Source organism: Lingula anatina, chromosome 5 (assembly GCF_051362555.1).
Source record: "Lingula anatina isolate TDL-2025a chromosome 5, LinAna3.0, whole genome shotgun sequence".
Lineage (NCBI taxonomy): Eukaryota > Metazoa > Brachiopoda > Lingulata > Lingulida > Lingulidae > Lingula > Lingula anatina.
The window spans coordinates 6,403,608-6,428,832 of NC_141771.1; the positions used below are offsets into that span (position 1 = coordinate 6,403,608).

The 25,225-nt window shown below is 36.2% G+C and overlaps 2 protein-coding genes across 3 annotated transcripts in view; one reads left to right on the forward strand and one right to left on the reverse strand.

Annotated features, from left to right (window-relative positions):
• Positions 1–1,781: 1,781 nt before the first annotated feature.
• LOC106181350 (adenosine receptor A2b) lies at positions 1,782–4,915 on the forward strand. Its single transcript, XM_013565709.2, has 2 exons — positions 1,782–2,404; positions 3,387–4,915. Exons 1-2 carry the CDS (start codon positions 2,130–2,132, stop codon positions 4,150–4,152), a joined length of 1,041 nt encoding a protein of 346 aa, XP_013421163.2. The 5' UTR covers positions 1,782–2,129; the 3' UTR covers positions 4,153–4,915.
• LOC106181361 (cell migration-inducing and hyaluronan-binding protein) overlaps positions 4,790–25,225 on the reverse strand; it is a 36,062-nt gene continuing 15,626 nt past the window's right edge. For both annotated transcript variants that reach the window (XM_087012791.1, XM_087012790.1), the window contains exons 9-24: positions 15,874–15,963; positions 15,149–15,349; positions 14,540–14,709; positions 14,079–14,288; positions 13,539–13,741; positions 13,145–13,214; positions 12,667–12,798; positions 12,055–12,140; positions 11,437–11,568; positions 10,874–10,909; positions 10,484–10,642; positions 7,573–7,750; positions 7,017–7,235; positions 6,520–6,731; positions 5,737–5,904; positions 4,790–5,323 (exon numbers count right to left, since the gene is read on the reverse strand). In XM_087012791.1, coding sequence (XP_086868917.1) covers positions 5,146–5,323; positions 5,737–5,904; positions 6,520–6,731; positions 7,017–7,235; positions 7,573–7,750; positions 10,484–10,642; positions 10,874–10,909; positions 11,437–11,568; positions 12,055–12,140; positions 12,667–12,798; positions 13,145–13,214; positions 13,539–13,741; positions 14,079–14,288; positions 14,540–14,709; positions 15,149–15,349; positions 15,874–15,963 — 2,444 coding nt within the window. In that variant the 3' untranslated portion in view covers positions 4,790–5,145. The remainder of the gene's footprint in view (positions 5,324–5,736; positions 5,905–6,519; positions 6,732–7,016; positions 7,236–7,572; positions 7,751–10,483; positions 10,643–10,873; positions 10,910–11,436; positions 11,569–12,054; positions 12,141–12,666; positions 12,799–13,144; positions 13,215–13,538; positions 13,742–14,078; positions 14,289–14,539; positions 14,710–15,148; positions 15,350–15,873; positions 15,964–25,225) is intronic.

Below are 25,225 nucleotides of genomic sequence, written 5' to 3' on the forward strand. Positions count from 1 at the left end.
TAAATACACAACAATAAATAAATAAATATTGACCATGTACCGGTATTCACCTGACTAAATTTTGTTCTGAAAAAAATTGTTTTGCATGATGGTGGATGAATTCAGTACATTGCAAAGAACTATGCTATTATATCCAGAAAAATATTGGACATTAAGATATGTATTTCAGGGTTCAAATATATACACATTTTACAAAGAAGAGACAACCTTTTTGTTTTTACAGATCATAATGAGATCCATTTGGTAGACTTGACCAGTAGCAGCCCGGAGCGCGTCCTCAAATTCTCACGTCCATCTGGACTCACGTGCGGAGCGGGTCTTTAAATCTGCTAAACTGAATTTCAAACCATCTGTACGCAGACTCAGTTATATACTGTATAATGTACATAGACAAGTGCTGTGTATAGGGCCTACATGTATATTTATATATGCATCTTTTGTTTGGATTATAGCTTATGACGTTTGATACACATTTAAGTGTATTGTATTGTAATGAATTCATTACCTGACATTTTGCAACGAAGATCATTTAGAAACTGACAACAACTGCACTTATTTTTTTTTATTTTGACGTCATTTTGTGAGGATTGCAGCTTTCATTGACCTCATTGTGGTTTGTTCTAATATAAGCTTGACGCCCAACGCCACGAAATTCTTGTGCCTGTTGTCTTAATCTCGCTACATTAACAGCTATATAGCTCTCCGTGTGCGACCAGCATGGTAACCTCCTCACGTGTATTAGTAACTCTGTATTAGTAGCTTATGAAGGATACCGCTAAATAATTAACTAAATAAAACCTGTATACACAGCAATTTAAATATAAGCAAGTGATGCGTGCTGTATATTTGAAGTGATCGTTTTATTCATAGAAGGAAAATGTTTTCCTAGAAAACTATTAGCCAGTGGGCGTAGAAATAGGTGCACCCTATTTTCTTGCAGAGAAAATGCCTTCATCTTTTTGTGGGAGGGGGGGGGGGGAGGGGGTCACGTTCTGTGTATCTCCCACGGGTGGCTTCAATACATAAAGCTGATACTGCACAAATTATGGAAGCTAAGCCATATCTGTTGTATGTTTGTTTTATCTTTGCACTGTATACAAGAGTCTTAAGAAGCACACTGAAGACATACTGTAAGGAAGGACACTATCAAAGACACAAAACCTTCAACATATTTGAAAAACAATTTGAGTTAAAATGAATTTTAAATTAACACACATCTTTTGGACATCGTTAAAGGACAGTTAATGAAAACAGCATCGGTTAAAAAACCACATTTGCACCAACCGCGCGTTGCGCTGACAGTAATGTGAAGAAGAGGTTTGTGGTTATTTTAGCGGCTGTGATACTGAGATAGCTTAACAATGATATGCCACATTTTCTTACATTCTGGGTGCGTAATAAATCAACTATGAAATAAAATATAGATGCTCTTGTCTTATGTTAGTTATATCTTATGGAAATTAAGGGGGGGGGGTCACAAAGATTTCCTCTTCTGCTTTGCAATTATGTAAAAACGATGACTATTCTACCTTACTGTAGGGTAAGGCGATGGAAAAAGATGCTTGCATCAGACTCCCTCAAACTTTCTTATATTTTTTTTTCTTGGGGAGGGGGGTTATTTTTGAAGTTTAGGGAGAGTGAAATGCCTTATATATCCTCCCCTAAGTGTCCTTCATTTTAGTGAGGTTTTGAGTTGGGAAAGATAAACAGCTTTGCGGGATATGATGACATAGAAAACGTGACTTTGGTACATTTTTGAAAAGCATATAGAAAGCCTTTGTATTACATAAATGCGACCACATAAAGTTATGATGCGGCCGATATCTCTCAAAGCTGTAAGTCTGTGATATCGGCTGTTACGTATCACTTTTCATTATGGGCATCCGTCCATTCTTTACTGTTGCATTGGTTACGCTAAAATACCAGTCGCTTAAAGCAAAGCGCAAGTTGTTTTCATTTAAAAAGCGATACGTATCAACTGTGGAATATGAGGAAAGTACAAATAATACATGGCGGTTCATAAAGGTCCACTTTGCTTTAAACTATTTTTTAAAATTGGCAACCTAAGCTTCATAGGAGGATCTAAGTGGTCATCCATTGAAAAAAGGCATGTAATGATATAAAAGAGAATGAACATGAACCTCACGGACATCGGAACAGGCGAATCGACCAATAACGACTATGTTAACACCGGAGTCAGAGTTGCATTAATTTTTCCAATTTGTTTTGGAAACAGTTTAGTGATCGCCGCCATACGGCGGACGTCCTCTCTGAGGAACCCTGCTCATTACCTTGTCATGCATCTGGCGATTGCTGACATGATCGTAGGCCTACTGGTGCTAGTATATATTCCGTTGAAAGTGCAGAATGCTTTGGACACATACGTATACGTGTGTGTTTTCAGGTACGTCAATCATTTTGTCATTTACATCTAAAGGAACACGAAGACGATAGTTCTTTCTGAGACTTAGCGTTTCTAGAAAACTGGCCTGTCATTAAGAACCTAATCATTAAATTATAAATTAGATAGAGCATGGTGTTTATGTGCGGGGACTGGTCTAGCAATAATTTGTGACTTGGAGAAAAGAAATTATTTGTTTCTAGAGGAATCCCGAACAGAGTACTTTGAGTTGTGTAACAGGACTACTGGTAGTACTTTTACATATTAATATGGCTGTCAAAGCCGTTGATTTATGTTTAAGGATTTAGGAAAGAATAAATTAACTAGCAAGATGAAGAATAGCTAGAACTAGGTCGTCGATGTTTGTTCATTCGTTTATTTATTATTGCTACCATCTTATCATTATTTATTCATTTATTATCATTCATTTGATTTGTTTGTTTGTACTGAAAGGCTACTTTGAAAAGTTGCTCACTCCATTAACGAATTCATACATACGAGTACACCAAAGAAAATAATGAACTCTCTTAAACTGTTATTTAACTTTTAAGTTACTTCCGTCAGTAACAAATATTAGCTTAGATCTAATTATGGCTGCAATGTACGGACACGTAATGATATTCTAGTACATGTACATGCATAATGTCATGTTGTTGCTGTATATCAAACATGGCTGATTTATCCCTTCTACATTAACAAGTGATCCGTGAACGAGAATTTTCATCCAAGATGCTCTCATTGATATCTGCTTGATGTCTAAAACAACTGAGAAACCTTGATCTGCTTTATAACTGTTTCATTCTAAATGAGTATATATTCATTTATTTATTCATTGTTTGTTTGTTTGTTCATGTTTATTTATGTTTATATTTATTTATTTATTTTCATTTGTTTATTTATTTATGTATTTATTTATTTATTGTTTGTTTGTTTGTTTGTTTGTTTGCAATGCAATAATTGAAATGCGCGTTTTTCTTTCTTTCAGTTTCTCCAGTATAGTCACCACGGCTATGGCTTCAACATTGTTTTTGCTCTCCATAGCTGTGGACAGATATATTTCTATAGCATCGCCCCTCCGGTACACCATTCTGATGACGTCATCTCGAGTGCACCGTGCTTCCATTGCCATATGGCTAATCTCAATCTCATTGTTTCTCGTCATACCGCTAATATGGCACAACGATTTTGATGGGGGTACAAGAAAAGACTGCGACTTATTAAAGATGAACAAGAGGGAGTACCTGGCATACTTCGCCGTTCCTCAGTTCGTGTGTCTCGCTGCCGTTATAGTTGGCTTGTACTGCAGGGTGTTCTACATCGCTCACAGAAATGGCAACAGACGCGTCGTCACCGAGACCCGTGCCAGACAAAGACTAAACGGCAACCTGAAGATTTTCCAAATGGCCGCCATCATCTTTGGCTTTTTTGGGCTATGTTGGTTTCCCTCTCTCGTGTTAATGGGAGTGTATGTGTACAGTGATACGGTCCCCATGGACGTCTTGACTAAGGCCTACAAATACGCGTCCAGTCTGGTTCTGGTAAACTCTGCTCTGAACCCTGCCATATATACCTGGCAGTCAAAACGAATCAGGAGAGCCTTCAAGAAGTTATTGCACATCAAGACAGAACGCTTCGCCAATGGCAGTTCTGTCAGGGCGGGGCGATATGAAAGTCAAAGCCATACTGAATCCAGTATATCGTTAAATTCTCAACGTAGCAAGGCCAGGACACGTGACGCGACAGCGCTTTAGACCACGAGGCGGAAATATGAGCATTCAAAGCCTTCTGAAATGAAAGTGAAACTGTTGGCAAGTTAGTGTGGAGGATGTGGTACTGTTGGCATATTTTGTCCACAAATGGCGTCAAAAGTTGGCCATGTGGCGACACATTCCATCAGTCTCTGGACGGTCACTTCATACTTTGGCTCTGTTTGACTCCTGTTCTTTAACATTAACTACCACAATCCGAGTTAAATTAAAACTTTTCTGATTTATTTCCTGATTATGATAGCCCCCTAAACATAAGCGATGATGAACTGTCTGTTAATACATGTGCCATTAAGACTGCTGTAGTGCTACATGCTTTAGTTTTCCAGTCTTATTATGCTGGTATTTTCTAGAAAGCCAGTTAAAATTTTAATTTTATTTCGTATCTTAACTGTGACGTATAATCAAATTTCTATCAATTATCGTAAATAATAAAAGGTGCGATAAGTTTGGGTCGACCTAACATATTGACTGGAAATTAAAACGACTTTACTCATTGTTGGAATTGTTGTCGGGTGTTCACATAACGTCTCAGCGCGCGATTGCTTGGTCATATCAATAATGGTGAATTGGTATCATTCTTATTTATAACATTTTGTTTTCGAAAAATTGTGATGCCACATTGATTTTTCAAGCTTTATTTAAAAGTGTGTTACTGGTATTTACATTAGTTAAAGCCATAGTGACAAGCGTAACAATGTTCCGAGAATTTCTTTCACTATTTGGTATCAGGGGTTGGTTGGTAAATTTGTCCCAAAAGTGTCTTTTTAATTTAAACCAGAACTCTGTTTACTTTAACTAAATTATAACATACATTTGTCTAAAACACGGAACACATGTCTTTCTTGATAAAAAAATGAAGGAAGTGACAATTAATCTTGGGTCACAGTAGGCTAAAAAATCGGCTAAAATCGGGTCTAATAGTAAAAAACTAGTTTCAGACCAAAGTCCTCTTGCGAACCAGTCCGTTAGGTTGATTTATCCGATTAAAATGCTGGCAGGTCTTTGTTGGTACTTCGGATAGGCCTGTCCTGGGCAGACGCTGGTGGCGCCATTTGGTATGGTGGCCTCGATGGATATGTACTCACAGCCCTGGGTAGAGCAGTAATTCCACCCCTCTCTGTTGTATGCAGTAGTGATTTTCAGAAATAGAAGCCTGTAAAACGATGTGACAATATATCAACTAACTTACATGTATATACATGTATTTTAGTACATGTAAGTACACGCTATTGTATTACGAATCATGAGTTGAGAATTAGGTGCATTGGCTTCATTTGTGAAAATGGGGTGGGGCACTTAATCGAAAGAACCTCTCTCTCTCTCTCTCATGAAATAACTATATGGACTTTTAACACTATGTTAAAGCAGAGTGTGAACACGATTTGAAATAGATCCTACCACAGACTGTAAAACAGCGTCCAGGCAGGACAGGTCAAACAATGAATGGGAATTTGCATTATACGTGTACATTGTACATGTAGACAACTTCTTCCGTCAATGTAAACTTGAAAATCTGACCGTCTTCTGGAAGACCCAGAAGACGGCCTAAATCCGCCCCTGTCTTACCCGACTTGTGCATCCCAGAAATAAACGCTTCCGTCGCCATTTTTCACCCCGGCCAGCGATGTGGCAGCGGTCAGAGGTTTGATGGACTGCCATTGGTACAGACGCTGGTACTGGATTTTAAAGGTTGTTCCAATTGGATAACAGAGCCCAACGATTATATTGTCGTTTCTGGAAGACGATGCCAGAAGAGTTAAGAGGCAGCGTGATTCAAAGTTGGCTTTTGGTGTTGGGCATTTCTCAATAAAGTACATATACATATACACGTATCTTAATTGTTACCTATTTATTTGCTGATTTACGAATATTGAAGCATGCATTCATTGATTCCTTTCGTCTGCTAGTACATTTTAAAAAAATCTTAATTGAAATTGCAAAAAAGACTGTAAGTTAATATATAATTAAAACTTGCAGCCTTTTGATACTGATTTAATTTAAGTTCTTTTGTTGTTGTCACCCTATCAATACTACTGCCAGTATTAAAAGTCGAGGGTAATTTTGGGCATGCACATAGCTATACTCAGTTGTTGGTGTTTGCAATTAATTCACTTACTGGTGTTATATAAAAAAATAAATAAATACATAAGTTAGCAAACCAGCAAACCATCAAACAAACAAACAATCGGATAAATAAATAAATAAATAAATAAATAAATAAATAAATAAATAAATAAATAATTTTAAGGAAGAAATCAAAAGTGAAATATGTTTTTAAAAAATGGGTTGTTCAATTTGTATTACCTTTACTTACTGAAAACAAGTTAAAAATAGAACGGAAAACATTACTTGTTGAAGTTAATGGGGTGCAGCTGCACGGTAGCGGGTGATGTACCGTCCCAGTGAATGGTATAGGTCTGCCCCAGTAACATGGACGGCTGGTACTGGTTCCAAACTCCGCCGCCTTTTCTCCACGGGCTGACCAGTTCAATCGGTTTGTCAGGGTGGTCGGTCCGGGTCATGGACATTCGGAGTACCTTGGTGTTGGCTCTCACCCACATCTACAGAGTAGAGGAAAATATTCCTAAATTGTTCTTCGACGAGTGAGGTGCGATTTGCATATGGGGTTTTTCTGTTATTGTTTCTCTCACTCTCTCTTTTGTTGCCATTGCTTTTTTCATTTTTACACTGTTTGATTAGGCTTTGACTGATATGGCATTTCCTATTTACTGAAATTTATAAGGTAAACTTACACTGTTTTAATACTTTCAGAATAGTTTGTACACATTTCAGCCAGTACTTACTGGTAGTTGCTGCAATGTAATATAAAGAAAGTTGAAACTCACCTGAGCATATGATCCTTTACAGACTGCGGCATTCCACTCTGGTTTTTCGACACACCCAGCATGGCGCAGAAGATGGTTGTCCGTTCGAACGACATATGAGTCCTTGTATCCAGTGACGGAGCCGTCCTCGTCGTGGAAAATCTCTGTTTTGTCGCCGTCTCTGTCTGGTTTGGAGGCGTAATACCCAGTAGGAACACGCCCGACCCATGTATGGCGAGTCTGAATAATCAATTCCAAAGCTAACTCATAAATGAACCCTGTCAGAAATTTTGTGTAGGGTTCTAACGGCCGTTCTAAATTGACCCAAAATCCTTAAATGTCCTATAGTGTCTAATAGGACCCTCTAAGAAATTGCTCCATAATAGTTAAGAATCCTTCAGGACAAATGTCTTTGATACAAGTGGGTAATTTCCATCCCCAGTGCAAATAATTACTTTGGAATTTTTATACCGGGTAGTAACTAAATCAAAATAGTTTTATTATTATATAAATGAAAAGTGTACTACACCAGTTCATATGACAGAAAATGATTATCAATCAGCCAATCCTTGCTTACCACGTCATCAAAGGAGATGCCAGTGAATCTGCTTGTCGTAGCCAACTGCCAGCCGTTCCGCAGGAGGAACCCAATGGCGGCCGTAGCGTTGTTGTATTGACTCACGTAGCGCTTAAACTGACACCTTTCTATAGAAATTGGGCCGTCATATACTGCAATAGCTCTCTTGGGATTTGTTCTGTAAATTGGAATCAATGTATTTTTACCCGCTTATTTACTAGTAAGTGTGAACTAATAGTAAATGTGTTTCCAATAAGTTATAAACTGCATACTGTTCCTCATATGCTCACATTAGTTTTAAACAAAACTACAATTAAGAGAATTAATTGTATTTATGTAGCAAATGGTTTGTTTTAGTGGTGCTATTAACTTTTTGGTAATACATCAACGTTTTGTTTGGGTCTTGTGTCTGCACATTTTGACCTTAAGTAGTTGACCAAGACAAGGTGTTAACAGATGCCCAGGGTTAAGGAATGTCTTAGCTGCTGTGTATCAAGGCACACACAAGTATATTCTATGAAAGATGTTTTGGAGATTAATTCCATCGAGCTGCATTCAGTTAGAAGTCATTCAGCTTTGTAGCTGCGGATATATTTACCCGCAGTTTTAGCAGCTACACTGTATTATTACTTACGTTTCTTTATTGTTATTTGTACACTGGTTACCAGTCATCACTTTTGTGGTTTCAAGATTTGGGGACGACTATTTGTTACTTGGTAACTATTTTCTTCGGATTATTCAGTTTTCCCCAGCCACCAGTTTTGGTATTCAAGATTCAGCGACGGCTGTTGACGGTTATTTGTTACTTGGTGACTTTATTTTATTTGGACAATATTCACTTTTCTCCAGTCACCAGTATTTGATATTCAAGTTTCGGCGACGGCTGTTTCCTTTTACGGGATGACTTCAAGTTTTGGATCACACACAGGCTAGTATTTGTTTTCATTTCCCCCCCTTTTTTCACGTGTTCTTATCAATACATTTATAATTGTTGTGTTATGCAACTACAGTTGTTACCTTTTTTGTTTAGGTGTCACTCACCATGTTATTTTTGATTTTTTTTTCCTTTGTGTGTATCTATTTTATTTATGTTTATATTCCTATCGGGACAGGTGTTTTTGCAGTTTTCATATTTCCTATTTCCTGGCTGTCATTGACATGCCGTATCTATTCATATCCTATTTCCGATTGTCTCCGTGTCCGCATTACCAGGTGGAGTATTATTAGGGGTTTCTGGTCGACTAGGCGATATGCATTTTTGGAGTTTTTATGCTCTTTGTTCTGGGTGTACTTCCCAGGTTTTTCACTGTTTGCCTAGTAGTGAGAACCCTGTAGTGGTATCTGGTATACTAGGTTCTGGGTGTATTTCCCAGGTTTTTTAACTGTTTGCCTAGTAGTGAGAGCCCTTTGTGGTATCTGGTATACTAGGTTCTGGGTGTATTCCCAGGTTTTTAACTGTTTGCCTAGTAGTGAGAGCCCTTTGATGGTATCTGGTATACTAGGTTCTGGGTGTATTTCCCAGGTTTTTAACTGTTTGCCTAGTAGTGAGAGCCCTTTGGTGGTATCTGGTATACTAGGTTCTGGGTGTATTCCCAGGTTTTTAACTGTTTGCCAAGTAGTGAGAGCCCTTTGGTGGTATCTGGTATACTAGGTTTTAATTTTTTGGGAGCTGTTATGCCCCTATTCTGGGGAGTCACCCAGCTCTGTGTTCGTTGCCTAGTCGGTTTTCCAGATATCCCTGTTTTTACGTGCACGGCTAAGCTGAGGCTGTTGCCTGCATGGATTTTCTCTGGCGGCGGACTAGGAGATGTTTAATTTTTTGCACTTCTTATATCAATATGGCTCATGCCATATCTACCCAGGCTATTCGTTGGGTTTATGCCGGGTTTATATGTTCTCTGTACAAGTGTATATTTTATTCATATTACTTATTCCGTTTACTTACTTGAATTACCTGGCCCGGGAATTTTTTATTACTGAATTGTCTTATATATAAATGCAACTGCCTTCGGTCTTCTTAGTTTCCTTGGCGGGGATGTGAGCTTCTCTCACATCATATGGCCTTTTATTTTCATTTGCGCCAACTTTTTGCTCCTATAGCTGTTGTGATTTCTCATATTTTTCATAATTAATCCTGGTTACATTTCATTAACATACTTTATTATTTTTATATTTAGCACTTATATAGTTTGGGGGATGTTTATTATCTCCCCAGGCCTTTTATTTTCATTTGCGCCAACTTTTTGCTCCTATAGCTGTTGTGATTTCTCATATTTTTCATAATTAATCCTGGTTACATTTCATTAACATACTTTATTATTTTTATATTTAGCACTTATATAGTTTGGGGGATGTTTATTATCTCCCCAGTTTTGTAACTTTGTATCTTATTAGTTTTCGTCATTAATAAATGACAATTTCAGTCATATGGACTTATCCTACTTAATTTGGAGCAAAAACAGAGCTTCGTTGTGCTTGTGAACATTTGGCTACATAAATTGTTATATGAGATTTACTTCTCTGACACATTAGTTTATATAACATTTGCATGTTATATCATTAACATTTAAACAAATGTTCACGATTACAGTTCGGAACACTTTATATAACCTTGCTTGAGAAAACATACTGGCTAGTACATATTGTATGATATGCCCTTGCTTTAAGATAAATTAATAATGAGTACACAAGACTATAAGGTGGATGTAACGGTAAGCAAACCTAATAAGCTGCTTCAATCTAACCTAGTTTCATTAGATTCGAGACAACAGTTTTATTCAGTCCGATGTCTCGTTGATTTGGCAACAAATTCGCTTTGAACATATTTAATGTTTCATCTTGAGACAGCGACACTGGGGCCAATCATTCGTATTTGACACATTTGCTAAGGCTTTAACTGTATTCCTCTTACTTGTCACTGGGCATCATTCGCATCTTTCCGTCAAAGCCAGCAACCCAATTCCCGTTCCATGCGTTTAAATTCTTTGACCCCCTGTTTTCACTTTCGCCAACAAATATGGTGTCTCGGATAGTCTGGTGACTGCCGGCGTCGAATGGGGTGACACCTTCACTGTAATGGGAAGGAATGCAGTAATTGTGAATGGCTTAATGAAGCTCTCTAACCCATCGACATCTTAAGAAGAACTGTTGACGATATTAAGAACAGATCAGATGGTGGTACAAAGAGATCTTATCCAAAATATTTTCCATTTTCGACTTACAACTGAGATTATCATAGAAATATACGGATATAAAGGGGAAATAATAGGCCATTTAGTAAAAAAAAAAGTCGGTACGATACCTTGCTAAGATGACCGCAGTTGTGATGTCAGAAAACCTAAACAGATAATTGTAGAACATGTAAACCTAATGATATCATTAAATAATGTAAATATTATGTACTGCTTACTGCTTGCTTTAAATGTTTATTAAGTAGTATTCATAATGAGGAACATATATGTATTCAATCAAGATTTTTTTTATTTTTATAAAAAAAGGAATCTTTTTTTTCTCTCGCAGTTTTTAATGGAAACATCCGAAGAAAAGCGTCTGATCCTAACATTTTATGTACTATTTTCACTATATACATGTACTACTTAACAACACATTTCCAATAATTGGCCATGGCCTTATTCATTCATTTGTTCAATATAAAAAGTTGACATGCTTCCTATATGTGGAACAACCGATCAACAACTTCAGAAGCACCCATGATTTTGTATACACATAATAATTTTTAGAAAATCATAAATTACTGTATTGTCCTGCGCGTCCAAACCCCCCGTTTTTTACCACAAATAATTTAAATTTCACACCAATAAAGATACTGAAATGAAAAGAAAATCTATGTTTTGTGTACACTACCTTGAGTTTTGGATTATTATATCACCCCCACGGGCCCAAATCCCCCAAGTCGGTGACTTGTAAGCCGTAAAGCGGTCCACTATAGAGGGGGATCTCGGCTTGTTGATATCGGCGTCAACGTGAGGAGCGTGCCTTATTGCAGGTAAAAAATAGGCAGATTAATAAATGAATGAAAAAAATAAAATAAAATGAAGGTTTAACATACTTGAGCTAAGATGACAGTGTCTTTTGTTTTATTACAGGTTAAGATGTTATAATCTAAATGTATATTTATAATTAACTGCTCGTGGATCACTCTTTGTTTTCTGCTCATCAATAGTACCTTATTTCAGTTATTGATCAAAGTAATCCCACTGCTGTTTTGAGACTTAATGATTTAATCAAATTCACCTCCAATTATCATTATTAACAAAATACATATTCCTTAATTTACATGTATCATTAATCAATTTCAGAAGAACCATCCGAGTTTCATTGACATGTTTCGTCTTAACCAGTCGCGGTGTATCCTATCGCACTTTGCACTTAATCGTGTTATATAAATTTAAAGAAAAAACATATTTCATATAGCCAGTGCTAATCCCAGAGTTTCCAATTTATAACACCAAATGCGCGCACCTTGCCCCGGTCATGGATAAATACTCAGCTGGTGACCGTGACGAAGAGGGTGACGTCTTCACACCGTCATCCAACATCAATGACGCCTGCAACAAAGAAGTACACGACAGTGCGCACTCATATTGCGCTTTTCATGTTATTAATTTCAAATCACACTCCAAAATAATTTGAACAAGCTGGGGGTAACAGGTTTACTTTTACGTTTTGTTAAATTGGAATATCAATTATACGTGGCGTGTGTGCCATTATAAATCTTTGCTTCGTGTCGTAACAAATAATTGCTATACGATAACATAAATGATTATTCTTATATATTATTTCGTTATGCAGATTCTTACAGATCCGTTAACTAAATACTAACCAAAACAATTATGTGCTTATAACTGCCTTAAATTACCAGTAACTAATATGACCGTTCACGAGATTTAAAATGTCCATGTACGTATCTCAAGAAAATTTCAAACAGATGTACTGGTATATGTACTTATTATATAAATCCATCAGTTTTAATATAGATGTTCTGGTAGTTCACCTAAAAGTCCAGTACACACATCTTACCTCAATTATACTTATAGTATGGTACATGTAGCAAGTCTGTTCAATGCAACTCACCTTCCCCATATTTGAATGAGCCCTGTTGTTAGAGAACTTTTTGATCGGGGTCCTTTCACAGTGAAACATTGGCAACGTTCCCTTAGACGGTCCAGTGGGTTCCCTGTGGAACACAAACCAGAAACCAACGCTCTGGAAATAATGAATTACACATTAATGCCGAGCATATGCTAAGATACAAGAAGATCTGTTATACCTACCCTCTGTTATCAGAGCTAAATTTCTAAAATAGTATACACAATGAAAGTATAAGCCAGATACAATGATTTTGTAACAGACTTCAGTTTTGATACAATACCGCCATTTATCGGAGAGTTTGTAAACACGAAAGATAATAATTATTATTTTCTCGATATACTGGGTAAAACAGGGGTCCGCATTATTTTTGACTTATTAGTTGTAGCCGTGGTCAGTATTTTTTGCATGCATATTAATAACGTTTGTCATGGTATCTGTTTGTTGTGGGTTGTATACTTGCCGCGGAACCTCCAGCAGCGTTGTTGGTAAACGTGTTGTTTGGATGGGCTATCCAGAATGTGGTTACTGCGCTGTAATATTAAATAGCTTGACATGTAATTCAGTTCAAAATACCACAACTTATATCTTGATGCATTTTGTTTTTCGCGAACTTCATCCATCCAAACCCTAGACATATAACAAACGTGTAATATTGCTAAAAATAATGACAAATTGTTGTTCGTGTACTTGTTTTTTATTATGGATTATCATTCTCTGCATAAAGATCAAAGCTTTGATTCAGTTAGATAAAACTATTGTGGACACTGCCTGTTGAGAGAGAGAGAGAGAGAGAGGAGGCATGAGCACGAAGTAGAAAAACGAAAGGTCGCTTGGACAGAAAGAAAGTCACTAACTTGCAACCCCCAGGTGAAGGCGTATATCCCGCAATAACATTATCTTTCATAGCTTTGCACATCTTGGTATTTCTATCAGAAGGCAGGATGGTGCCCGGTTTGGTGAGGAGACCCAGGTTATGGTCCAGAGTGTTCCTCTGTTCATTGCCGTCCTCCAGGAAGAAGCAATGACCCAGTGCATCGTAGCCAACGACATTTTGAACCTAAGGTATCCGATAATGCAATTTACATTTGTTAAAATTTTGGGAATGCAATTCTAGAAAGCACGGCCGAGTAGGGCTTGAAAATAATGCAAATTTCGAAAATTCATGGGGCACTATACAATGCTCTATATCCCCTGTCACACCAGGTTTGCTACTGCTTGAAGAATGGATTTAAATCCACTTTCACTATTGTGAGAATGTGTCATATTCGTTCTTTAAATATACGGTGGCAAGCTTGGTATGAAAGGAGCTTAATCAGCGATCAATTCCGTTATATAACTGTAGGACAAAGTATCGCTAGCAGTATAAAGATACTGAGGTACTTTCTACTACTTACCAAAAGTCCATTAGTGGCATGGATTGTGACACATCGACTGAAGGAGTGGTGGATGGACAGGTCTTTAACCCAGGTAGGGTTTGTGTAGCCACCGAGTTCGTCCACGTCACCACACATGTGGAAATGAATAGGGTAACTGCCAGGGATTTGTTGGCCCATATTGAAAAACTCCACCCCGGACAGATGGACAGATTTGAATCCTTTCAAAATCTTTAAAAAAGAACATTAAATCAAGACGAAAGAAACATCTAAAATCAACGAATAATGGCCATCGTTGCCAACTTAAATTATTGGAATTTGCTTAAAATTTTTATTTTAATTTATGAAGCCAACCCATTTCCATTACAACACGTGTAAAGCACAAAAAGGCAATATATCTTATCGGATTCGTAGGAATCGATAGCACCATTAAAATTGAAATCGGCCGTTTTTTCAAAATTACTAGCAGGGTATAACATTACCTTCAAATTGCCACCGAACGTGTCGTAGTCGAAGAACTGGCAGAAATTGTCCCCATAACATTTCGGCTCCATTTCTCCTTTGATAACTATATTTCTGCTCAGTAAACCGACCTCAGCCCGCATGTCAACACCATAGGAAGAGCCGCCAAAATGGACATAGTTTACTCGACCTGAAACAAAGTGTCATCAGGGATAATTATGTAAAGGCCTGCTCACCATACCAGAATAAATCAATCAAAAACAAAGGATTCTGTTTTCACTTCCGACACTTATACTAGTGCACTATTTTCATTGTTTTACATAAGGGGTTGAATGTAGTACAAAGGAAGACATTCAGAATATTTCACAAATGTTTTATCCTTACCAGGGTCAAAGTTGAATTATGGCGAAGCGATTTATATGTAACAATTTACTTTTAAAATTAAAACACATCATCAAGTTTAGTTAGAATTAGAAAGAATGGTAAGTAAAGTGCATAAGAAAAAAAAGTCAATATGGAACTAGTGTGGAGGGAGAATATCTTGCTTGAGTTCGTTTGAAAAGTGTCGATGAGTAGAGGTAAAGTCAAGTAACATACTGATGGTTTCATCTATAAAAGTAGCAACGTACCCATAATCTTGACTTGATAACGACTACACCCGTCACATTTTCCAATCACAAACTCTTCAGCCTGATACATGGACAAATCAGTGCTGCTGATAACTACACGATCTCCTTCCTTCCAACTGCTGACGTCATCTGCCAGTGTGATCACGTGTCCATCCGTTACGTCAGTCAGTTCAAATAGACCGCTGGCCCATTTGTTTGGACCTGTTATGAACGAATACAAAAATATGTCCTGTGGTAATATATTCATTTTCATAAATACGTGTAGCTTTTATTTTGATTATCAATAGAAAAAGGTTCATACCGTTAGATATGCCTTATATCAGGTTAGACTTTGTCGACGAGCTGAGATCTTCATAGCTATATATTATATTAATTCTAAATTTATTATATGCTGATATGAAGGACATGTAGCCAATGAAGCTTGCTCATGACTCTTTTATGACTCACGCCATTTTTCTTACCAGTTACAAATTACGTCAATGGACGTTCCCCATTTTTTGTTACTGCATGACTGCAAAACATTCCACCAAGTAATTCATTATAGAATTGATAGGTTAATGGTTTATGCGGAATAACTCAAACCTGTGGTGCCATTTAATTCGGATTCAAATGTACCTGCGCCTTAACGTTTTTGATAAAAATGCTGTTTATTCATACAGTACATAAAAGATGTGGTCCACGAGATTAAAATCAGGGCATAAATTCATTCATTTTACATAACCTACCGTCCCATCCGCTCCTGACGAAGACCCGGAACTGGCCATTGGCATTGGTGAACTGTTTCTCAGTTTGAGCATAGTGCATCGTTGTGTAGCCTAGAAACACGTAAGATATACTCTACAAAAATCACCAGGTATCAATACCGACTCTATAGAAAGAGTAGTAATGGCAAAGAGCGTACATGAGTAAGAAAGAAAGAATGGAACATGTGGTAAGACTAGCTGAAAGAGCATAACTGGCAATAGACAAAGGCTGAGTAACGGGTGCTATGGTGATGGATGTAGACCAAGGTTTTGATTCAGTTGTGATGACAAACAGTGAAGCTAACCCAAGAGATTGTAATCCAGCTTCTTAAATTAATTTGCTTTGATGCTTTTAGGTATGAAGAAGGCTTTTGATTAAGTTTGGGGTTCGGATCGTAAACAAGAACTATTTTTATCGTTTTAAATTACATAGGTACAGAGTTAAAATCAAACAACAAAAGAGAAACATTGTATCAAAATTTAAGCTATTTAATTTTTAAATAATATTTTAGACGTATGTAAATATAATTCTAAATCTAATTCGAAGTCATCATGTGACGATGTTGTGTTAGTTGAGATTGTTTTACATTGCTACCGGTAGATGTCTCTGTAAGTAAAGTGTTGTCCGGTGTGCAAGTTTGAATCCTCCCGTGATTGGTAACCTAAAGGTAAAACTGTTCATTGTATAGTTGGTTCTGATTGGTAAACGTGTACTATCTGAACTAGTATATAAGGGGTAACGTGAAATAAATCGGCCTCTTTGGCTTCTTTGCGGCTGACTTTGCAGCTCTCTTGGTTCTTTTGCTCTTCTCTTGAGGCTTATCTCTTTGGTTTTTTGGCTTTGTGCTTATACTCTGAGACACCAGTAAGTACATTGTTATTTGTACCTTCATAAGGCACTCGGCCGCGAAGGCGTAACAATTGGCGCAGTCGACAGGATAGAATTTTGTGAAGCTAACGTTATTAGAGGATACAATTTGTGTAGCATAACTGTATGTTGTTAAATTGACAGAATTCAATTTGTGTAGCTAACGTTGTCAATTTACGGGATAGAATTTGTGTAGCTTGTGTAGTTAGAGGATAGAATTGGTAGTTATTAGTGATATTAGAATTTTTGAAAAGCTTTGTGTATGACTGAGTGAGAGTTGGAAAGATAGTGACACGTGTTAGTCATCTTGTTGCAAGACGCGAACTAGTCGGAACATATTGCAGTGATATTTCATTTTCATTGTTGTTTGATACTCGCGGCAATTTAGTAAATATTGTCAAAGTAGCATTCAGTTTAGTAGTTAAAAGATATTTTGTATTAATTTTCTGTTGTGATACTACAACTGCAGAGACATTGCGAACCACGTGTAGTGAGTAGTAGTCGGAAAGACCACGTGTACTGAGTAGTAGTCGGACAGACCACGTGTAATTACAGGCCCGTGCGTGTAGAGCCTTATGTTGTAATTAGAATGCAGAACATAATTTAGTGAGTTTATTTACAAAGAAAAGCATTTATTAAAAATAAAGGTTTCAAATTTGTGTTTTTCACTGACTTGCTGAATGAAGGAGTGAGTGTGAATTGTTTATTGTATATTTTTATCAATATTGCAATAGCATATATTGATAGAGTACTATTCTACCTTGTTCGTCTGTGTTGAAAGTGTTTCATCATAGGTGTACATGTGAGTAGGTTGAATAGTGTGAGAGATTTGTTTGTATTTACTGTGAAGTTTAATAGTGGCTTTTTGCTGAAACTTTCTTCAAACAGTAAAGTGTGGTAGTGGTGAAAGTATTTTATTGTGTAGTTTTTGTGGCACAGCTGCATTGCTATTATCAATAAAATTGTGTAATAGGTTGTGGGAAACTGGAAGTGAAAATGGCGTCGGGTCATGTAGAAAGTGGTGTTGTGTTGAATGTGCAGACAGCATCTGAGACAGAATTGAAAAATTTGAAAGGAATTGGTCCAGTGAAAGCTCATAGATTGGTGTCTTTGAGAAATCAAAAAGGAAAATTGCTGTTGAGTGATTTGGAAGAAATTACTGGTATTAGTGTAGCAGAATGGCAGAAATGGGAAAAGAAGGGTAATGTGATTCTGGGTGTAATAGAAGAAAAAGATGAAGGTTCAAAAGTTGGAGATGAGAAAAATGAAGAGAGTGTGAATTGGGAAGAAAAGTATAGAAAGTTGATGGAACGATTGAAGGTACAAAATGAAATGATAATAAATCTTCGAGATGAGGTAGAAGAAGCAGGAGAAAAGATAGAATTTTTATCTAGCGAATTGGAGATGAATGATGCTAAAGTGAAAAAGTTGGAAGTTGAAAATTCAGAAATGGCAATTGATTACAAAAAGTTGAAACAAGAGAGGAATGCATTGGAAGATGAGAAATCTGTGTTGGAAAATGAAAAGAGTGCATTAGAAAAAGAGAAATATGCTTTGAAAAGTGAAAAGTATAGTTTAGAGAGTGAGAAGTGTGATTTGAAAAATGAAAATGATATGTTGAAAGAAAGAAATGTGAAAATTCAGAGTGAGTTAGGAAAAACTAAACAAGTATTGATGAAAAAAGAAATGGAAATGGAAGAGGAGTGTCGAGAGTATTCCATAAAAGAAATGATGTTACATACACAGGTTGAAACACAGAATGAATTGTTGAGAAAACGTGTAGAAAGTTTACAGAAGTGTGAAATTGAAAAAATGGATTTGAAATTGGAATTGGATGAGATGACAGCCCGTCATAATCATTTGCAAACTCAGTATGAGAGAATGCATTTACAACATGATTTAGAAAAAATTCCAAGGCCGACTCCTAGAAATATTAAAAGTAGACCCACACCTGCACCTAGAAGTAGTAAAAAGAAAAGTTTGGAAACCCCTGTGAAAAAACCAATACTGAAACTAGCAGAGAGTGAAAGTGATAGTGAAAGTGAAAGTGAAAGTGAATCTGAATGTGAACAGAAAAGAGTTCCTTTAGTTGAAAGAGAAAAAGGACCTGTTCATAAAATGCCTAGTTTTAGTGGGAATGGAAGAGAAAATTGGGAAGCTTTTGTATTTAAATTTGAAGGAATGGCAGAAAGATATGGATGGAATGATAAAAGAAAAACTAGCAGAATGATTGAATGTTTGGAAGACAGAGCTCTTGAGTATGCGGTGGAGTTTGGAAACTGCAAATATAAACGTTTGAAAGAAGTGATGTCAAATCGTTTTAGTATGAAAGAGTCTGCTTCATCTGCGCGTAGAGCACTTCAATCAATGAGACAGGGTGAAAGTGAATCTTTGCAAGATTTTTCTCATAGTGTGTTCATGGCATCTAGAGAGGGATATGCAGAAGGTGGTGAGGGAATAGCTGTGGATTCATTTTTGAGAGGGTGTCGTGACAAAGAATCTGCAAAATTGGCTATGGATAAAGAGCCTAAAGATTTATTTGAAGCATTAGAGTTTGTGAAAGTTGCAAACAATAACTTCAAAGCACTATATGGTACAGGTGGGAGAAATGTGCATATTAGACAAGTTGGAATGTCTGATCAGAGTGTTGAGAATGGAAGTGGAAATCAATTACTCTACAACATGCAAAGAACCATGTCTGCTATGTGTGATCAGATGAAAAGAATGAATGACACATGGGTGTCACCGTCAAATTCTCAGAGAAATCCTAGTAGAATGGTAAAATCACCCCAGAATGGAAACATAAATCAAAGTAGAGGGGGTCCACCACAATGTTTTAAATGTGGAGAAAGAGGTCATGTTCAAAGGGATTGTAAGAATGAAATTGTAGAACATCCACCTAATCCCAATGTTAGTAAAAATGCCAGCCCAAGTTCTATTTTGATTTGTCATAAATGTGGACAGAGAGGTCACATTCAAACAAATTGCCCTCAAAATGGAGAAATACCAAAGAATCCTCCTCCCGGTGCAAGAAATTCGGTAAACTAGAACGGGACGAATTGACCGACCGGATTTCGGATCCCTTACTTCATGTTGAAGGTCGGATTATGGATAGTGGAAATGTGAAAATGATGAATGTTGGAGAATTAGTGGGAGAAAATTTTGTGATTCCTGTTAGTGTAAGTGGTGTGAAAACATTAGCAGTTGTGGATACGGCAGCTCAATTTACTATCGTAAATAAAATATTTTATAGTAAATTGCAGGGTGTGCCTGAGTTTTGTGAGACTCTGAAATTAATGCTTGCTGGAAAAAATGCATTTATGATGGGTCATAGAGTAGAAAATTTGAGTATTGAGATAGATGGGATAGAATATATGGAAAATGTGTATGTTGCAGATTTGCAAGAAGGAATTGATATGTTGTTGGGATTGAAGTTTTTGAAGGAGAGAAATTGTGTGGTGAATTTAGTTGATCAAACATTGATCATTGGAGAAAAATGTGTGCAAGGAAGCATAGAAGTTGAAGGTGACTCTGATTTAAGTAAAGTGAATGGTGAGACAGAAGCTAAAAGTGATGAGAAATGTGTTGATGAAATGGAGAAAGAAGTTGAAATTTGTGAAAATATGGTGAGAACGAAAAAGAGAATGGTAGTTCCTCCATTGACGGTGATGAGAATTTCTGTTTGTGCAGATTATGAGTTAGAGAAAAAGAAAGAGTATGTGATAGAACCTTGTGTTGATAGACAAGTGTTGGTATCTTGTGCATTAGTTAAAGGTGATGATGTTGTTCCTATAGAAATAGTGAATGATGGAGAAAGAAATGCTGTTTTGAAAGCAGGTAGTGTGTTAGGTGTTATTAAGGAAGTTGAGACAGTTGCTTCTGAAGTGAGATGTAAAGAAGATGTATATGGAAAAGCTAGGGTGTCTGCTGTGAATAAAGCTGAAATGAAGTTGAAAATAGATGAACATATGGATAAAGAAGTGATGAGAAGTTTGAAAAGAGATTTGCCTGAACATTTGCAAGATTTATTTGAAAGATCAAGTGAGGAGCTTGATTCAAATGAAGTGGTTGCATTGTGTGAAACTTTGAGAGATTATGAAGATGTATTTGCAAAGCATGATCTTGATTTAGGATGCATGAAAGGTGTTAAGCATACTATTAACACTGGAAGTGCAGCTCCTGTGAAACAGAAATTGCGTAGAACTCCATTGGGAATGGAAGGAGAAGAGAGAAAGATGCTTGAAAAGTTGTTAGCTTCTGATGTTATTCAGCCATCAAATTCTGAATGGGCATCCCCACCAGTATTGATAAGAAAGAAAGATGGAAGTGTTAGATGGTGTGTGGATTACAGGGAATTAAATAAGAAAACTATCAAAGATTCTTATCCTATTCCAAACATTGGTGATTGTTTAGATTGTCTGGCTGGAAATCAATTTTTGAGTTTGATTGATATGGCGCAAGGATATTTTCAAATTGAGATTGATGAGAAAGACAGAAATAAAACTGCTTTTATCACCAGGTATGGTCTGTATGAGCATAAGAGAATGGCTATGGGACTTACCAATTCTCCTGCAAGTTTTTCTAGAGCAATGCAGTTAGTATTGAGAGGTTTGACTTGGGAGAAAGTGTTAGTGTATCTGGATGATATCACAGTGTTGGGAAAGAATTTTGAAGATCATCTTAAGAATTTGAAAGAGGTTTTGGAGAGATTGCGTTCTTACAACTTGAAGTTAAAGCCTAAGAAATGTTTTCTTTTCCAAACAAAGTGTGAATTCTTAGGAAAGTCAATCAGTAGAGAAGGTGTTAGTATAACTGAGAGTAAGATTGAGTGTGTTAAAAAGTGGCCAGTACCTACAAACAAAAAGGAAGTTGAAACGTTCTTTGGTTTCATCAATTATCATAGAGATCATATTCCTCAATTTGCTGAGAAAACTGCTTGTTTGTATGAGTTGACAGGGAATAAAAGTGTTTTCAATTGGTCAGATGAACATCAAATAGCATTTGAAGGTTTAAAACAAGAGTTAACAACTGCCCCTTGTTTAGCCTTTCCTTTGTCTGAAGGTGAATTTATACTTGATACAGATGCATCATATTCATGTATAGGAGCAGAACTTTCACAGATACAACATGGTGAAGAGAAGGTTATTGCTTATGGAAGTAAAATTATGTCACCTATACAGCGGCGTTATTGTACAACTAGAAAAGAGCTCTTGGCTGTTGTAAACTTCTGTAGACAATATAGACATTATTTGTTGGAAAGAAAGTTCAGAATCCGAACAGATCATCATAGTTTAGTGTGGTTGTTAGGATTTAAAAACCCAGATGGTCAGTTAGCAAGATGGTTAGAAGAATTATCTCAGTATAATTTTACCATTGAACATAGACCAGGAAAGAAGCATGGAAATGCAGATGCATTATCAAGAATACCTTTAGCTATAAAAGAATGTGATTGCTATAAGGTAGGAGTGAAATTGAGTGACTTACCCTGTGGAGGATGTCATTATTGTCAGAGAGTACATAAAAATTGGTCAAGGTTTGAGACTGATGTGAATGATGTAATTCCTCTGGGAAATAAGAAATCAGATGACAATGTAGTTGAATCGAATGCAGTTGGTGATATGAAGAATGAAACAAATTGTGAGAAATTGAGTTCAGTTTTGATGTGTCAGAGGGCTGATACAAATGATAAAACTGACAAGAATGAAAGAGATGAATTATGCAATTGGTTGAAAGGATATGACTTGAAAAAATTGCAGAGAAAAGATGCAGATTTGAAAATAATCATAGGTTGGTTAGAGAATGGTGAACCTAAAGAATCAGAGTTGTATTTGTGTAGTATGGCAGTAAAAGGATTGTGGAATTGCAAAGAGCAATTGATTCTTTTGAATGATGTGTTGTATTACAAATGGGAAAAGAGAGAGGATAGAAATTTGTGTTTAATAGTACCAAAAGATTTGGTCAATGAAGTTTTATTTTTCTGTCATGATTCAAAAACAGCTGGTCATTTTGCTTATGAGAAAACTTTGCAAAAACTCAAACAATCATTTAAGTGGCATGGAATGAATAGAGATTGTAAATTGTATGTAAGTTCATGTGAACTTTGCAATAAAAACAAGCATAGTACTGTTCGACCAAAAGCCAAAATGAAATTACATCATGCAGGATTTCCTATGGAAAAGGTTCATTTGGATATACTTGGACCATTTACACAAAGTGAATGTGGAAATTCTTATATTTTGGTTATGATAGATCAGTTTACTAAGTGGATAGAGTGTGTGGCATTGCCAAATCAGACAGCTGAATTAGTAGCAAAAGCATTTTTTGAAAAATTCATAGTTACTTTTGGTTGTCCACAAGAGATATATACAGATCAAGGTTCAAATTTTCAAAGTAGTCTATTTAGAAATTTGTGTAGACTATTAGAAATCAAACAACTTAGAACAACTGGTTTTAGAGCAAGTGCTAATGGACAAGTTGAAAGATGCATGGGTATTATTACACAGATGATTAGATGTAATGTAGAAGGGAATGTGAGATATTGGGATAGAGATTTACCTCAATTAGTTATGGCATTACATTCAACTGTGAATGCATCAACAGGGTTTACTCCTAACATGATGATGTTAGGGAGAGAAGTTTTTATGCCATTACACTTACTAACAGGTTGTGTGAATGAAAATTTGATACCATGTGATACTCATGAATGGTTAAAAAACTTGAGTGACAGCCTAAATAGATCACATGAAATGGCTAGAGAAAAATTGAAATGTGTGCAGAAACGTCAAAAACAATTGTACGATGCAAAGTTGAGAGAGAGTGAATATACTTGTGGTCAGAAAGTATATTTGAAGGATGAAAGTCATAAAAAGGGAGAAAGTAAGAAACTTAGACCCTTATATAGAGGACCATATGAGGTTATCAAAGCATCCCCACCTCTCTATACAATAAAAGATAAAAAAGGAAAAATCCAAGTGGTACATCATGATAGATTGAGAAAATTTGTTGAAAGAGAGAGTGATTTTCAATTGAATGAACCACAATTGGTGGAACCAATTGTAAAAAGATCAAGATTTGGTAGACAAATTAAAATGCCATCTCATTTAAGAGATTTTGCGTTAGAATGATCATATTGATGTATATTTAGTTTATTAGTCAAGGTATAGTTGTATATAAATACTTCCTTAATTTTCGGCAGTGCTGAAATAAAAGGAATTTAATTTAATTTATTTATTTGTATTTTTTTATTTTTTTATTTAGAACATGGATGAATCAAACATTATGCACATCTGGGAAGAAGAGTTTCAATGGTGTACAGATTGGGTTGAATCTCCAGAACGTTTATATATACTCTCAATCAGAAACATTGAAATAAAAAGTTCAAAACAAGCTAAAATAATCATCCATTTAGGAAAAATATGGAAAGAAAGATTTTTGTTAGAGACGGGTTATGATTGGTTCATGGACCACGAGAAAGAAATAAACAAAGGGTTATCTAAAGAAGATTGTATTGATATTATTTGTTATCTCAGAGACAAACTCTATCAGTATTAAAATATTAGAAAAAATAAACAAGATAATAAAGATATATTTGATGAAGTATATTATAGTTTGTACTTCCTATTATATTTCAGGTAATTTGATCAAAACAACAGTCCAAGTTGGTATAGGTTTTCTAAATATTTGTTTGAATTTTATTGTTGAGCATGTTACATTGAACATTGCATGAATAAGTTGATATTTATTTGAATTGGGGTTATAAAAAAAAAAAAAAATTGAATATTGCCTAACATAGTTACACTGTTCAAACTAATATGTTGCAGTTCAGCATGTGTTTTGCATGTAAGGTAATTGGATTGGATATTGTTACGGTATTTATGATAGTTGGATTGGATATTGTTAAGGTAATTTTTTTTCTTATTATATATTTTCATGATAAAGTTTTTCATAGATTTAATATAAAAAGCAATTTAACTTTGCTTTTGATTTGAATATTTGTACATAGTTAATGCGGCAATGCTGTGTTACTATGTTAGTAATGTAATGCTATGCTGATAGTGTAATACTGTGTTAATAATGTAAAATTATGTTAATATTCATTTGAAAGAAAAGCTCATTATCATGTACATTCATTCAAGAAAATAAACCATTGTATAAGTTTATTTCAGACATGGATGATCTAGACATGTTAGATGAAGCCTGTTTTGTTCCGGATTATGATGACACTGATCTGGTGGAAGATCCTACTGTCCTAATTGGTGAAGAGGGGGAGGAAGTTACCCACTCAAAGTGCAGAGGGGAGAAACGGAGGAGAGAAGTCCAGTGTGGTTTGTGTCTGGTGTCCAGTGCTGACCTGAGTAGACATCTTGGACGTCATGTGAAATCTGTTCATTTGCCATGGTATATGACTCCAGGATTGGTGTGCTGGTATTGCAGATCGATGGAAAAGGACAATTCGCTTTTACGTAA

Coding starts and splice junctions, on each gene's coding strand:
- LOC106181350 (XM_013565709.2), top strand. CDS start 2,130: ATGAACATGAACCTCACGGACATCGGAACAGGCGAATCGACCAATAAC. Junction 2,405..3,386: donor GTATACGTGTGTGTTTTCAG/GTACGTCAATCA, acceptor TCTTTCTTTCAG/TTTCTCCAGTATAGTCACCA.